Consider the following 15,324-nt stretch of genomic DNA (forward strand, 5'->3'; position numbering starts at 1 on the left):
CAGGAATATGAATCAACTTTTTTTCCTGCTATTGTTTTATCCAATATATTTTTAGCAGCCATTGCAAGGAATATGTTACTTTCTGCTATGTTTGTTTATGTTCCTGAGTGTCCCTATGACAGTATCTAAGATCCAAAAATACACATTAAAAATACACAGATCTCTCTCTTTCCCCCCTCCCCCCCCCTTCTTCTGGAGTGTCCACTCAATTAACTTGATACTTACTGGAACTCAAACAATTCTGTGTTCTGTACCCTGGTTTGCCATTTCATAGCTGTCTTACTTGAAACATTTAAAAGGCTGATTCCCAGAAGAGATGCTCTGTGCACACATTTCTGGTCCCTGCTCAGTGAGGCTATGACCTAAGCTGAGGAATATGAGCACAAGAGACCTCCTAACAACTGATTGTCTGTCTGTGGGTCTCCCCTACCATTTCCTTCAGGAAACAAGGTGCTCATGCCCTACACAGAACTTTTGCAAAAGCAGTTGCATGCCAAGTGCACCAGAAGTAGGAAACAGAATACGAGGGAAGCAACCCAGAAAGTATCTCCTGCTTCCTCTCAACACCCCACAAAGAGTGTCCATGAAAAAAAGTGTCCCCCAGGCCCATAAGAGAAAATCCCAGGGATCTTGATATAGAGCACAAGACCTTATAAGCATCTTGTAAAGATTTATGCACATTTTGCCTGGAATATTTTTGTTTATGACCTGTATGGCAGAGATACATTCAATGCAATATGTACCATGCCTCAGCAGTCAAAGGTACTTATTCTTCCCATGGTGATGGTCAGTCATTTGCAAGATGTTCTTACATTAGCAAGAAGTTAGTCCATCTTACATACAGGCCCGTTTATGTTGTCCTGGTTTGAGAGCCCATTTTGCAGCTGGGCTTGCCTGAGGCCCTGCCATGCCACCCAGCTCCAGCTCAGGGGCAGTAGCCTTTCCACGAGGTGTAACTCAATTGCTGGGGTTAAACTGTCTCTAACCCTGATTCAGTTTGTTAACACGACAGGTAACAGCGGCAGCAAATCTCTGTTTGGTTTCCCAAGGTGTTGCCTAGATTAGCCTGAATGACTGTGCTGTATTCACAGGGAGGTCTGGAACCTCGTGTGTGGTGGGTGCTGTGCACACCTATCTCACACCCCATGTTCAGCAGACCACCTGAGTTAAGAGCCTGTCTGTTTTCACCCACTTGTTGTGTTATTCCAGGGCACACAAAGGCACTCTGGGAAGCAGAGCTTTATCACACGATAGCATTTTCATCCCTGAGACTGGGCAAGAGCCTGCAAGGCCAGTCAGGGTGTTTTCTCAAGAAAACGTTTCTGATCGGATTCGAGCTTTACAGGTAATTTCACAACAGATTTTTTTTTTTTCAAATCTGAGAGGTGAAACATCTTTTCAGACTTGATTTTTTGGGGGTAATATTTGTGATCGAACGTTTGATTAGTAAATAATACCTGCCTGCAGCTTGCATTAAATGTTGCATTTGTAGATTAGACAGCAGTGTCATGTCTTGGTTCTACTTAAGTGATAGTTGAAAAATGGAGAGGTTGTTTGACTCCCTAAGAGAACACCCAAAGTCCTGTGCTCTGGATTCCAATGGTGAAGTTAAAATAAAGGTAACTCGTTGACCTGAGCTAAAAAAATGTACTGGGGAAACCTCCATCACTATCACCTGCTAATGTATTTTATGCCACACTGAAGCTGAAACTCCAGCCTACCATGAAATTGGGACCTCCACCTCCACTTGTACTTCATGCAAAGAGAACAGAGGATGCTGGGACCAGTTCTGAAGATGATGGATTGCCCAGGAGTCCTCCAGAAATGTTTTTCTTTCATGAAAACCTAAATTCAGGCACAAAACCAAGAGTGAGTAGTACTGGTGTTGACAAAAAATCAATGCTTAATGACTTGTTTTACCTATGTGTGGAAGGCAGAACACATTATTTGGTTTGCTATATGTGTCACTACTTTATGTCTAAAATAACCTTACTCAAAATGGAAAAATCCTGTATCTCTGTGCACTTAGGATCTCTGTTCCTGTTAAAACATAAATATCATGCTAGAAAATGCAGAACTAGGGAGGAGAGGATGTGTTTGTCTGTGTACATTGGGATGATGGGGTTTTTTTGGGGACTCCAGGGAGTTGCCAGGCATTAAAAAAAGGCTGAAAAATCTGTATTCTCCCTAGAATGTGCTGATAAGAAAGCTCTCTTTGTTAGTGCTTTTCTAGGCTGTCATGGGAAAAAGAAACAGAAAAGAATTTGAAGCTGTTTTTCCTTTTTAAATGCTAGTTTTGTTATACATTATTTCATTCTTTATCTGCATGTCTTACACTTTATGTTTGCAATGTCCTTGCTAATCCTTAAGACTGTAGAGAAAAACAACTTACATTGTCAGTGTCTGTGTGCACTTTGTGTAGATGGTTTCTGTGAGTATATCCATCTTGTTTGTCATCTTTCACTGAATCTCTTCCTCATTCCATCCCACAGTTCTCTGACTCTCACAAGCACCTTAGCTCTTTGAGTTTAGCTGGAACAGGCAGTGAAGAAGAAGAACAGGTAACTTCTGCCAACTGTGTTAAGGGCCAAGCAATTATGCATAGTCTTTTATAGAAATGTAAGGCATAAATATTATTTTGTTGCCCATCTGCTGCAAAAAACCCAACCTTGTGTGTATGTAATTGCAGGCTTGCCTGTTTGCTTTGCTTTTTTAATGCCTGTCCTTCTAATGTAAAGTTAAGATTATTTGTCAACATAAATCTGATGCCAAGTAATCTCCCATTGATAATAATTAAGCCCTCTAGAATTGCTCATATCCTTTAGGAAACTTTACAGATATGATTTAATCTCCAAAGATGGAACAACCAGATTTAGATGCTGAAACAGTACCCTTGTGTTTTAAATGGTGTGCAATTGCAGCAAAGGCTGGTTGGATTACATGCATAGGATAAAAAGAAAGCTTGTTGAGGAGCTGTGAATAAAATCTAGATCCCCTGAAATCTGCCCGTCCCCTGGCTTTAAGTACAAGGTTACTGATGCAGGAAGTGTTTGCCTGATAATAGTGGCTGACATTGCTGCTCAGGAGTCTGAGGTTCAGCCTTCAGTCTGATTCTGGCCACATGAGCCAGCTCGAGCTGTGAGTTTTGCTGAAGTGATGTTTTCAGGGCTTGAGTACAAGCAAATAGATGGCTTTCTTCAATCAGCAGCCAGCCCTTCTGCCTGATGAAAGGACAGTTTTGAAAGGCTCTGAAGAGTCCCTTTTAGTTGTCTGCTGCTGGAGTCGTGGTGGAAAGAATGCAGGGGGTAAAGGGAAAAGTGCTTTCTAGAAACAGGAGGAGGGTTGGAGGGGAACTGCAGAAGGGGATTAGAGAAGATGGCCCTGAGCTGACAATTGCATGGTAATGATGCAAAATGCATTTCAAAACCAGGTGCAACAGAGCTTAGCAAAGATTTCTATCTACACTCGTTAGATTCCACAGGAAGCTGTTTGAAACACTCCTTATATACAGTGAAATTCTAATATTTTTAAAGAAAAAACAGCCAAACACTCGAGGAAGGCATTTCTTGAACACTGCTATAGGCTTCCTGTACATTTGTTTGGTCCAGATGCATGTTTGCCAAAGGAGGACTTAGGTCTCCCTGTTGTTCCATTACCATCACCCCCTGACTCACTGGCTGACTTCTGCGACGTGGTGGTGACTAAGTGGTTGCCCAGCTTTTTCCACATGGCCCATCATTTTGCTCAGTGCTCTCTTCAGCCCAGCCCACTTTCAGAGCCCAGCCAGAAAGCAGCCCCATCTGGAGCTTCAAACCACAAACCACCTCTCAAACCACAGTGTCTGCTACCTGGCATTTCAGAGAGGTTAGCTCTGCTTTTAGAAACCAGAGGGGATTGCAGGGCTGAGGTGTTTTGCACGATGCAACCCTGAGGTTTTGGGGCAGCAAGGACACCCTGCTGGGACTTGAAAGCTTTCCTGAATTGAAGAAGGGAGGAAAGATTCGTGACCATCCCACCCTGGCTTTGGGCAGGGGGCTCATGTCCCCCCACCTTGTGCTGCCCAGTGTGACCATCTGCAGGGCAGCTGAGCCATGTGGACGTGGAGTTTGGGGGAAGGGTTCTGCCAGCTTTCCCCTGCTCTAGCAGGCTTCCCCAGAGCCAGACTTCATGGGACAGGCGAGTCCTGCAGCTGCCTCAGAGATGACAGGCACTCAGGCTGCTGAAATCTCAGTGACCAGCAAGACTCTTGGTTTTTCCAGCGTAGTGGCCAACCCTGAGCACTGCCAACAAGAAGACATGCAAAGTTCTCAAGGAAAAGCAGAAGCCAGATGAAAGGCAGGGAAATAACGACGTGCCTTGAAAGAGAACATGTGCTGTGCCTTTATCAGAGAGCTGAAATTTCTGTGTCTTCACTGTTAGGTGCTGTTGTATAATGCAGTCATGTCTCATTTGTTACATGTATCCAACATTAGTCATGTTTGAGTGCTAAGACTGCAGATATTAGAGTGAAAATTAACGACAGCATCCATTATTCAGCATGGCTGAGCTATCGATTATTATTTTTTTAAATAGAAAGCAAGATCAGAAGCTGTGGATCCACTAAAATCAATGGGAGTTTTCCCCTGGCCACTGAGGAAGCTGTACCAGGCCCTCACTGCACTGCACAGCATCTTCTGCAGTGTGTAATGCAGGATTCTACCTGCAGAAAACAGCTGATGCTTTTCCCCTCCTTAAATCAAATTAACACTGTCCTGCTCTCCCCTTCTTCAACCCCCTCAGTAAGATACCACTTCCAGAGAAAGAAGAAAGAAGAAGAAAAAAAGAAGAAACCCCACAGAACAAGAACAATAAAAGAGGAAATTTCCTCTAATGAAATTAACTGGAATTTCAAGCCTGCAAAGGGTCATGAGTTGTCAGAAGTCACGTTCATGCTGTGACAGATAGTCTGGAAACATAATTTTGCCTCTTTGCAAAAACTGAACTTGAGACAAAGGCAGATCCCTTCTTTGAGTAATTTTTTATACATTTTCAGGCTCCTTTTTGTGTCAGCCCTGGGGATTAGGGTAGTTTTTGGTGAAGCCTTGTAGTCAAGTTGGGTTCCAGCTCCATGAAAGTACTGCATCCCTTGGTGAATTCAGTTGTTTCTGCATAGGTTGTTAGCCTGGAGTAGGAACTGTCCATCATTTTCCTTCTCCAGAACAGTCTACAAAAGGAAGTTTACATGTCAGGAAAACTCCTTGGTTAGTTTTCAAATCTAAATACATGAGGAGAAAGTGCAAGCTGACCTAAGTGTCAAAGCCATTGATGTTTGATCCTTTTGTCTTTAGGAGGGTGTTGTAGAGTTGGAAGGGACCTGATGACATAGGAAACTAGAGATGCTCCAGCCCAGCATAACTGTGGGTAGGAACCTATACATAGATGCTGGAGGACAGACACAGAAAGGAAATGGGACCTGTATGTTCTGTCAGGGAGAACTCTTCATAAATCTGTCTTCTAAAACATGCTGGCCACGTATTTGCGTGCCTTAGATCTTCAACTTAAATGTGATTTGGTCCTTCCTTCTGAACAGTAAAGCATGATATTCAAGCAGCTAAAAATGCAGAAGTGCTAACACCAGTACACTATGTGCAACATAAGCAAAAGCAATGCATTTCAAAGAGATGTCCAAAAGAAAAAGAGGGAACTTTAAAATGCCAATAAACATGGCCCTGTATTTGTAGGATTGTTATTTTCATGTCTTTGTTTCTTTGTTTGATTTTTTATTTGGGCCTTCTTTTTTTTTCCAGGTTACATTGGATCATTCTTCTAGATCTCACTCCACAGATGTTCAGCTGTTCCCTAGGCATGGAAGTGCTAAAACTGGAATTCCCCAGATGTCTGACAGTACCATCTCACCTTCAGCTGATTTTGACACCCCACCTGAGCTTTCATCTTGCTTAGATAATTCTGCTGCTAAACACAAGCTTTTAATCAAACCCCGGAACCAGAGATCCAGTAAAATGAGAAGATTTTCTCAGGTACTTGTGGGAATAAACAGTGTCATCACCAACTCAGGAAGTTCTTACTGGACTTTTCATTTCAAATTCATATAAAAGTCAGGTTGTGGCATGGGCATTTCATTGGGTTTTAATAACTGTTATTTGATGAGGCTACATATCTGGAGTAGGCACTAGGAAGCCATGAAATATGATGAGATGACTTGTTAACTCTTGCTGCAACAGTTTGTGTAACAACTTCTTAAATCGACTGTGCTGTTCAATTTAGTATCTTGGTTTTAATGCAGAAGTTGGGACTCACTGCTTCATTTCTTACTTTAAAACTTTTTTTGAAAGTGTTATGATAAAACTGTGTGCTGTTTCTAGTCTGAAAGATCATGTAAAATCTTGAGTCTTTGAGAGATTGATGGAGGAGCTGTTTTAACTTTCCAAATATGATTTGGCTGATATTTTTAAAAAGTGCAGAAAGAATAAATTGTGAGCTATTAATTTGAGCAAAATTCTGGGTATTAGAACTGTACTCAACTCATCCCTCTCACTGCTCCAAAAGTTCTAAACCTCTGTGCACTACAGAGACTTAAAATAAGTCTCCCCAGAGAGGCTGGGGGCAGGGGGGGGAAGAAAAAAGGTGTATACTAGTAAAAAAAATACTAGAAAGTGTACACTGTAAAAAGAATTGGTTTAAAACATCCTTTTAAAACACCACATCTCTTATTCTGTGTAATATCTTGTGAAGGACACAGCTTAATTTTTCTTCTTTCTCATCTCTTTTTAGAACAGATGTTTGCTGCTCTTCCTATAGTTTTTGCACTTTGGTATTTGTGGTTTCTTTCAGTGTTTTTAAATACATTAAAGCCATTAAATTGGCTTGCCTGACACCAGGAGTATTATTCTCTCTGTCTCTAAGTATTACTTAAATTATATTCTGTATTTTCAAAAATCTGTGAGTGATCTTTGGGCTTGGTAGGGATAATGGTGTGTGAGCAACATAATGATTGAGGCCCGTTATTTTGAAAAGCACGCAAGGCAATAACTCACTGATCAAACCTCCTCTTCTGTTGTGACATTATTACTGAAATACAATTGCTTTACCTGCTCTGCCTGCAAACTACCAGATGACTGAGCTCTCCTGATTTTCCATGGAGAGTGTTCACATCTTTGTGTAATGCAATTTCCAATGTTTTCCCACCTGACTCTGCCTGTGCACCAAACTTCTGGCTACCTGATGTCTTCTGCTTTTAAGTTCCTGTGGATCTGGACTGTGAATGCAGGTAGCATTGCAGCTCTGTCTTTGCAGTTGCACTTGAAAGACAAGAAGCTGGGAGAACCCTCCAAGTTGTCTTCAGCCAGCAAGTTCAGTGTTCTCAGTATTAGGCCCTACATCCCAAAGATCTATTTACTCAACAAACTGCAGTGAATCAGTGAGCTGATGCAGGCACCATATGAAAAGGCATATTCAGCAGCTTCAACATGTTCTTTTACTTCACCCTGTATATTTAGCTAGTCCTTACCTGAAGCTTAATCACAAGACCTCACAGGTAGCTACATACACATTTATAAGCTTCTATCAAATAGTCTAACTCTTGAAAGAAAAAAAAAAGACCTTTACACAAAGGAGGCAGGTCTGTAATGCCACATGGCATTGGGATGAGGCAGAAAACTGCCATATGGGGGTTGATCCTCAGCTGGCACCACGTGTCATAACCGGATGGACTTGTTAAGCTTTTGCTCTTCTCTCTATGTACCCACCCCTCTTCAGTCATGCTTTCTGAGGAATGGGCTGTTTTATTTTTCATGCTAGTATGGAGTAGCAAAACACAAAGGGACAGCTTTTTCTCTTTCAAGTGCTGCTTTTTGCCTAAGAGCAACACAACATGGCCAGTGTGCTCTGGGGAATCAAGTGCCAAGGCCAGGCCAGTGGCCATTGTTTTGATGAACTTCCCATCTACAAAGGCATGAAAGCACTAGTTGTGCAGAAGGAAGTGTCACTCTTTGCTTTTAAATTGGTTAAATACATTATTTCAGGGTCTGCTGAGATAAAAAAGCACACAGTAAATAGGTTAAGAAAAGAGCAAGCTCAGCACTGGAGACAAGTATTGCCTTCCTCTCTAAGATCTCAGTTGTAAATGTAATAATGAATAAGAAAAAAAGATAATCTGTGCATGGTGATGGGGCTTTCTGATATTTTTTTTTCTTGCAGAGGACCCAGTCTGAATCCCTGACAGATTTGAGCTTTACCCTAGAAGAAGAGGATGATGAAAAGGAGATGCAGACAGACCTACCAGATGCTGTGTTCAGACCCAGCGACCAAGAGCTGCCATGCAGCACAGCTGCAGTGCAGGATGTGTCTTCCTGGATGAAGCCCAGAACGCCTGAGGACCTTCCCCCAGCTTTGAGACCAGTGATGACTCAGCCTACTTTTGAGTCTGCTGTTGAACAGGAAGCCCTGCTCCCAGAGAATGCACCAGAGGGCTGCCAACCAACTCTGGAAATGATGCATGTGAAGTCTGAGTCCTCATCGCTGTTAGAAGGCAAAGCCCCCCCAGCTTCTTCCTACTCCACTCCAGACAGAGAAGTACAATGGGAGGAAGATTCCTCAGAAACACCAGTTCTGTTGTCTGAAGTTGTGAGTGGTGTGTCAGTCAATGTTTTAAATCAAGAAAATAAGGAGCTTCCTCCTGTGTTTTCAGTTAGTAAAATCCCATCAGAAGAAGACATTTCAATTAGCAAGAGTAGTATTGTTTGTTTGGAAGGGTCAGAAGAACATATACAGAAGGATGAACAGATACCTGTGGCAATGCCCTGTAATAAGGAGACAAAGAAAGAGTTTGCTCTATTGTCAGAATCCAGCAAGCAATTTTCCATAGGTTCTTCCCAGCCCATGGACTCGTTCCAAGTTTCACATCCTGCTTCCTCAAAGCTGATGGGATCAGCTACTTCCTGCTCTCTAGAGAAAACAAAGACTGCACAAGAAACAGCTGCTTCTGCTAAGGAGAACATTCAGTCACCACTCCACAGGGAGGAAATTTTGGGGAAGAAAGCTGAAAAAGCAGCCAATGAACTCAATGCCTTGAGAAAGTTTTCTGTTTCCTCAGCAAGGGAGAGACCGAGGACCAGGAGCCTCCACTTCCCAGAAAGATCAGAGTGGGAAAGCCCGTTAAATACCGGATTCTCCCTGTCCAAAGCAAAGGCCTCCTCCAGAAGTGAGAAGTGGAAAGAAGAAGTGCAGAAGGGAGCAGATCCGGAGGAGGAAAAGGGTGGCAGCAAAAATCAGGCTTTGCTGCCAGAGTGTGACCCTGAGGGCACAGGCCAACCCCCAGACGTGTGGGCTGCCTGCGTTTCTCCGGCCGGGGACGCGGTGCCGGTGCCAAGTGGTTCTTTGGTGGTAGCTCAGGATCAGCCAAGCTGTGAAGACAGAAGTCCTTTTCCAGTGAAACTTAGATCCACTTCGCTGTCCTTGAAATACAAAGACACCTCCTCACTGGAATCAAAAGGAATGAAAAGATACAGTGCAGAGTTTAATCTAGAAAATGAGGGACCTTCTTCCGCTCTCAGAAGTGATAAGGCACAGATCAGGAGAGCAGGTGACACAGATAGTGGTGATTCTTTGAATGAAAAGATCAAACCCAAAGCAAAGTCCTCAGAACAGCTTAGCAGCAAACCTCCATTGCCTAAAAAGCCAGCCTTCCAAAACATCACCCTTCCAAATACTACTGCAAACAAGGAGAAGCAGGACAAAGACATTCACCCTTCTCAATCCAGAAATGAAGACAGAGACTTGGAGAGAAAGTCAAATCCTTGTAAAGTGCCTGGTAAGACTCCCAATACTTCATACAGTTACATTCTCTTGAGAGGAACCACCTCACCTGTGGGGGGGTGTGAGGTGGTTCTCACAGGTTCAAACACCCTGTCATGTCAGTCACAGCACTGATTGAGCCTGACCTGAAGCCTCTGCCTTCAGTGATGTTGTTCCCTGCTTCTCTCTTGCTGAAAAGATTGTCAGATGGACCACAGGGAAGAAACAGCAGACAGAATAAGGTAGTTTTGCCTGTGAATTTTTTTTTTTTTTTCATTTCAAGGCCTTGTTTAAAAGGGTGTTTGAAGTGACAGTCAAAAAAGAAAATGCATTAGCAAGTATTGTGAAGCAGAAATACCAAGCCACTAAGTGTCCCCATCAGAGTGGCTGCATGGCAATTCAAAGCCAGGAGCACATATTAAGTGCAGTGCCCTGCACAGGATGAGTGACTCAGACCTCTAGAACTTCTTTTTCACCCTAGCATTGAGGCAGAAATGCTAGTAACTGCCTGGCAGGCTCAACATGCCATTTATTTCTTGTCTCCTGTGAGCTTTGCTTATTCATTTATCCATCTTTATCGTTACTCATTCCTTGTTTAAAACAAAAAATTCACTGCCCTGCAGCTTCCTGGAGTTTAAAGCCAGGAGAGACCATAAGATTGTGTCTACTGCAGATTGTTAATTTTCACCCTGTTGTCTGCATTATATAATTGGGTTAGAGTTCACAAAAACATTCAGATCAGTCCTTTGGACACAAATATATTGTGTGCTACAGTCAGAGAACAGAAAAGACTGGAAATGGCACCGCTGTCTGAGGTCTTTGCAGTGACAGTGAACAAGTTAGGTGAAGTACAATCCATTAATTCCAGCAGGAGAGCTCTGCTCTTCACTTCAGACAACAAAGGGGGAGAAAGAAAATCTTTAGGTCCTCTGATACGTGAGAGAAACTTCTTCCCTGCCCTGAATTTGCCTGGTCACGGGTGTGATGTTAAGGATGTGAGGAGGAGATGCTGACCAAGCAGATGAAAAGGTTTCCTCGTGCCATGGCAGAGCTTCCTGCCTCTGGTTGCACTTCTTCCACTTGGCTCAGTCTCTGAGCTTCAGAGTGGTGAAACCCTGAGCCAGAAGACCTCAGGGCATAGCAGGCCACTTGTCTGTAGGGTGACAAAAGCCTCTTCCTGGCCCCAGAGGTGACCTGCTGATGCCCTGAGTGACTGCTGGTTCCATTTGTCGTCTGCTGCAGCATTGCAGACCTTTTTGCAGGGCTCCAGCTGTGTTTCCTGCTTCTGAATCTCCCAGGGGCCATAAAGGAGGGGATTCCTCAGCTCCTGACCTCCATGGCTGGATGAGGCCCTCATGGCCATTCAGCCAGTGCCACCCCACACCCTGTGGGCAAGATGCTCTTCCTTTGTATCATCACCATGCCCCCTTTGAAGGCTTTTTACCCTCTTCCCTGTCCTGAGAAGTAGTTGGTTACTTGTAGTGACACCCAAATCTCACATTGCTTCATATTTTGGGGAGTGTCATACCTGGAAGAAGTGGAGACCTATCGCAGCAGGGTTGTCCTGGCAGAGGAAAAGCAAAAGCAGCAGAGGTACTAGCCCTTCTGCCCACAGCCTTTTCTCACATCCCTCCTGCTGAGTCCCAGGGTGCCTGCAGCAGGGGCAGGGTGGGAGACGGAGGGTGCTGGAGGAGGGCGAAGGGGAAGGAATGAAGCCAGGGAGCACATTTCTCCTCCAGGCTTAGGACCATAGAATCACACAATCGTAGGCGTTAGAAGGGACCTGGAAAGATCCCCCAGTCCAACCCCCCTGCCAGAGCAGGGTCACCCAGAGCACATCACACAGGAACGTGTCCAGGTGGGTTGGAATGTCTCCAGAGAAGGAGACTCCACAGCCTCTCTGGGCAGCCTGTCCCAGGGCTCTGTCACTCTCTCAGGAAAGAAGTTCTTCTTCATGTTGAAGTGGAACTTTCTTTGTTGCAACTTGGTGCTGTTTCCCCTGGTCCTATCATAGGGCACCACTGAAAAGTGGCTGGTCCATTCTTGACATCCACCCTTCAGATACTTGTAGACATTAATAATGTCCCCTCTTAGTCTTCTCTTCTCAAGACTAAGCAGCCCCAGGTCTCTCAGCCTTTCCTCAGATGACAAATGTTCCAGTCCCTTTATCGTCCCTGTAGCCCTTCATTGGACTCTCTCAAGTAGATCTCTGTCCCTCTTGAACTGGGGAGCCCAGAACTGGACAAACACTCCAGATGTGGTCTTACAAGGGCAGAGTAGAGGGGGAGGAGAACATCCCTTGACCTGCTGGCCACACTGTTCTTAATATATCCCAAGATACTCTTGGCTCTCTTGGCCACAAGGGCACATTGCTGCGCCGTGGATAACTTGTTGTCCACCTGGTCCTTCTCCATGGGGCTGCTTTCTAGCAGGTCAACCCCTAAGCTATACCAATGCATAGTGTTTTTCCTCCCCAGGTGCAAGACTCTACAATTACTCTTGTTGAACCTCATGAGGTTCCTCTTTGCCCAGCTCTCCAGTCTGTCTAGATCTCACTGACTGGCTGCACAGCCTTCAGGTGTATCAGCCAATCCTCCCAGCTTCGTATCACCAGCACACTGGCTGAGGATACTCTCCACTCCCTCATCCAGGTCTCCTCTAACACATCAGCCTTGAGGTGAAGGGAACTCTGTGTCCCTGGGCTCAGGACTGTCCTCTGCAAAATAGGATCTGTGGGTGAGAGTCATGCCCTGCCCCCCCTGGCAGGGCTGCACACACTTGGAATTTGAAGCAGGGGCTGCAGGTGAAGGAGCTAGGTTTTGGGTAGATTCCTCTCCACCTGATGGTATCACACCAGATCTCTATGGCATAAGGTTGTCTAACATGGTGCATCATACTGGTCTGTGGTGATAATTAATCTTTTTCCTTATCTATTGTCCCACCCATCTTATTTGTATGACCTTAAGTGAAGCTGCCACAAGTTTTCCACTCATTGTCAGCTTTGAGTCACTTGGTAATGGGCTCTAATATTTAGGCAAGCCAGGACTCAGAAACAGTTTCATTCTAAATACAAAGCAATCCTCTCCAAACTGCCCCAAGCCCCTGCCTGCCCCACTGCATAACTTTTTCCTCAGACACCTGACCAAGCACTCCTGCTTACTGAGTTTCCATGTCAGCCTGAGCTGCAGCCTGAAGTTGTGGGTGAACAAGGTGTGCCCCTCTCCTCTGCCTGCCCTGGCACCACCCCAGCCTTGGGAACGGGATCAGCATTGTGACCACAAGCAGTGATGCCTCTTTTCTGAGACTTAGAAGAGCCACAGGATGCAATGAGGGCTTAGCAGGCCTCTATCCCTGCCCAAGCACCATTTTAAGCCCTTTGAAACCTTTGCCTCAGCCCCAGAGCATTGGGAGCACATCTTTGCAGCTGCAAGCAGAAGAAATCTGACAAGCATGAGCAGCACAGCCCTTCGTGGATTGTGTGATTTACCAGCCAGCTCTGCCCTTCTGATCTGCTGGGACACTCAGTTCCTTTTATTTTCCAATCACCTCTAATGCTGGTACCCAGCCCTCTCCTAGACTTCGAGTTCCTCAGCCCTTTTGAAGAGCTGTCATCACCACTGAGGGTCACTTGATGCTGTCAGGGAGTCTCTGCTCACTGCACGTTAGGAAATTCCGGGGCTGAACGAGATGACAAGCTGAGAAATGGTGAGGCAAGAGGGTGCAATTCCCTGTTCATGTACACTCGTGTCCAGAAAAGTCAGTTTGCTGTGACATGGGGAAAGCAGGAGCAATTTGGATCATTCAGTTCCATTTTTAGCTTTTCAGAACTCCTGGTACCAAAGGCAACAGGAGGGCTGGTGGGATGTGGGCTGAGAGAGCAACACTCCTGTAGTTCCGTGGGGAGCTAGTGGGGGTTTGCTTGGCCTCTGTGGGGCTGCAGTGTGGCTCTTCAATTGCTGCATGAAATTAGTCAGCCCAGAAGGAGTAATTTCTATGTTTCTGCAGCTAAAGGCACAAGTCTTTGCAAGAATTAAAAGGTTAAGTTGTGCTCTTTAGGGCCGATGCACTTTGCTATAAATCCCAGAAAGGGCAGAAACAGGTAGCACATGCTAACAGGTTATTACAGGAGGAAAACCACAAGCAATCCCTGTGTGAATGTGCATACTGGGTTATAGAAAAATCAGTGGCTGAGGAGCTACAGCAGGGAGATGTGCTCTAACAGGGCAAAGGAACCTGGAGAGGGACAGCTCACATAACGGGGAATGAAATTGGTGTGTGTTGTCTGGCAAAGACAAGAAAAATGTTTCTCTACATACATCAAAAGACATGAATGCTGCTCTGGCTGTACCTGGAAAGGAAGCTGTCTTTTTTTGTTTGTTTGTTTGTTTGTTTTTTTGTCTTTTTTTCCAAAAGAAGTTCCTTTTTGGTTCTGACAGGCTATTTTGCAACAGGGCTGTTTTCCAGCAATGAACGATGCGAACACAGCAGTTGCTCGTGTCTAAAAGGCTCCTGGCACCAGGGGTGTAGATCCAACCAAAAGTCAAATCAAAGAACAGCTCAGAGAAGAATGAAGTGTCGAAAAATACTGAGCTGAATCTTTTAGAATAGGTCTGTCTGAGCTTAAGGAATAGGGTGTGACTGACACGTAGCCTTTTAATAAACAAAGGGAAGTATGCAGGCCAGGATATATTAAATGCCACATGCATTTGTAAAGCCCATCTTAAAATAACTGGTGTTTTATAAATGAGCTAAGATACCACAGTGTGGAATTCTGCTTTTGCATGCATAAGGCAGTGTTACAGAACGATGCCATGCTTGTATACAGGGGGTGTAATCTCCCTGTGTAAAGTTGTTTGGATTAGTTTTGAGAATGTTTGCTTTTAAAATACACAGGGAATCCACAAGTTAGCTTTGCTTGCTGTTAGAGGTGAGACTTTCAAAAGGCTCTAGTATTCTGCCTCTGACCTTTTGCCTGCACAGATGTATGTAAAGAGCAACCACTGTTTGCAGTCCTTGCAGGCATAAGATGCTCATTTTCAAGTATGAGAATTACATGTTACAAAGAGCCTCTGCTGTGTTTTGAACCCACAAAGGTATTTAGATTTAAAGGGAACAGGTACAATATCTGAGGCCACCTGTAAAAGAAAAAAAAAAATCAATCCCTAAATCTCAGGGTAATGTTTCAATATGTCTTTGCTGTGGTTATCCAGATAAGCAGCTCCCACACCCCCAGATGCATTGGAATACCCTGAGCTTATCTGTCTGTCAATAGACAGAAATGGGGATGTATTTCTCTTTCTGTGTGTGTATAAAGCAAAGAACAATAACAAGTCAATCACAGATCTTTTGTACATAAAGCTTCAAGTTTTATCTTCATCTTATTGCTCATACAGCCAGTCTGACAGAGGCTGAAGGATAACATCCAACTATCAATGAGAAGTGTGCACATTTATTTCCACAATATTTAGGCAGAAGAAATTTCATCTGTAACATCAGAGCTTGAGCCTGGGGAGGGGGGGGGGAAATAAATAA

The 15,324-nt window shown here is 44.3% G+C and overlaps 1 protein-coding gene across 1 annotated transcript in view; it reads left to right on the plus strand.

Moving 5' to 3' along the window:
• KIAA1211L (KIAA1211-like ortholog) overlaps positions 1–15,324 on the plus strand; it is a 26,437-nt gene that overhangs the window by 4,054 nt on the left and 7,059 nt on the right. The window contains exons 3-7 of the mRNA XM_009998658.1: positions 1,210–1,345; positions 1,705–1,869; positions 2,493–2,561; positions 5,787–6,017; positions 8,197–9,808. Of these exons, the coding sequence (XP_009996960.1) occupies positions 1,210–1,345; positions 1,705–1,869; positions 2,493–2,561; positions 5,787–6,017; positions 8,197–9,808 (2,213 nt within the window). The remainder of the gene's footprint in view (positions 1–1,209; positions 1,346–1,704; positions 1,870–2,492; positions 2,562–5,786; positions 6,018–8,196; positions 9,809–15,324) is intronic.

This window comes from Chaetura pelagica, unplaced genomic scaffold (assembly GCF_000747805.2).
Source record: "Chaetura pelagica isolate M959 unplaced genomic scaffold, ChaPel_1.0 scaffold120, whole genome shotgun sequence".
NCBI lineage: Eukaryota > Metazoa > Chordata > Aves > Apodiformes > Apodidae > Chaetura > Chaetura pelagica.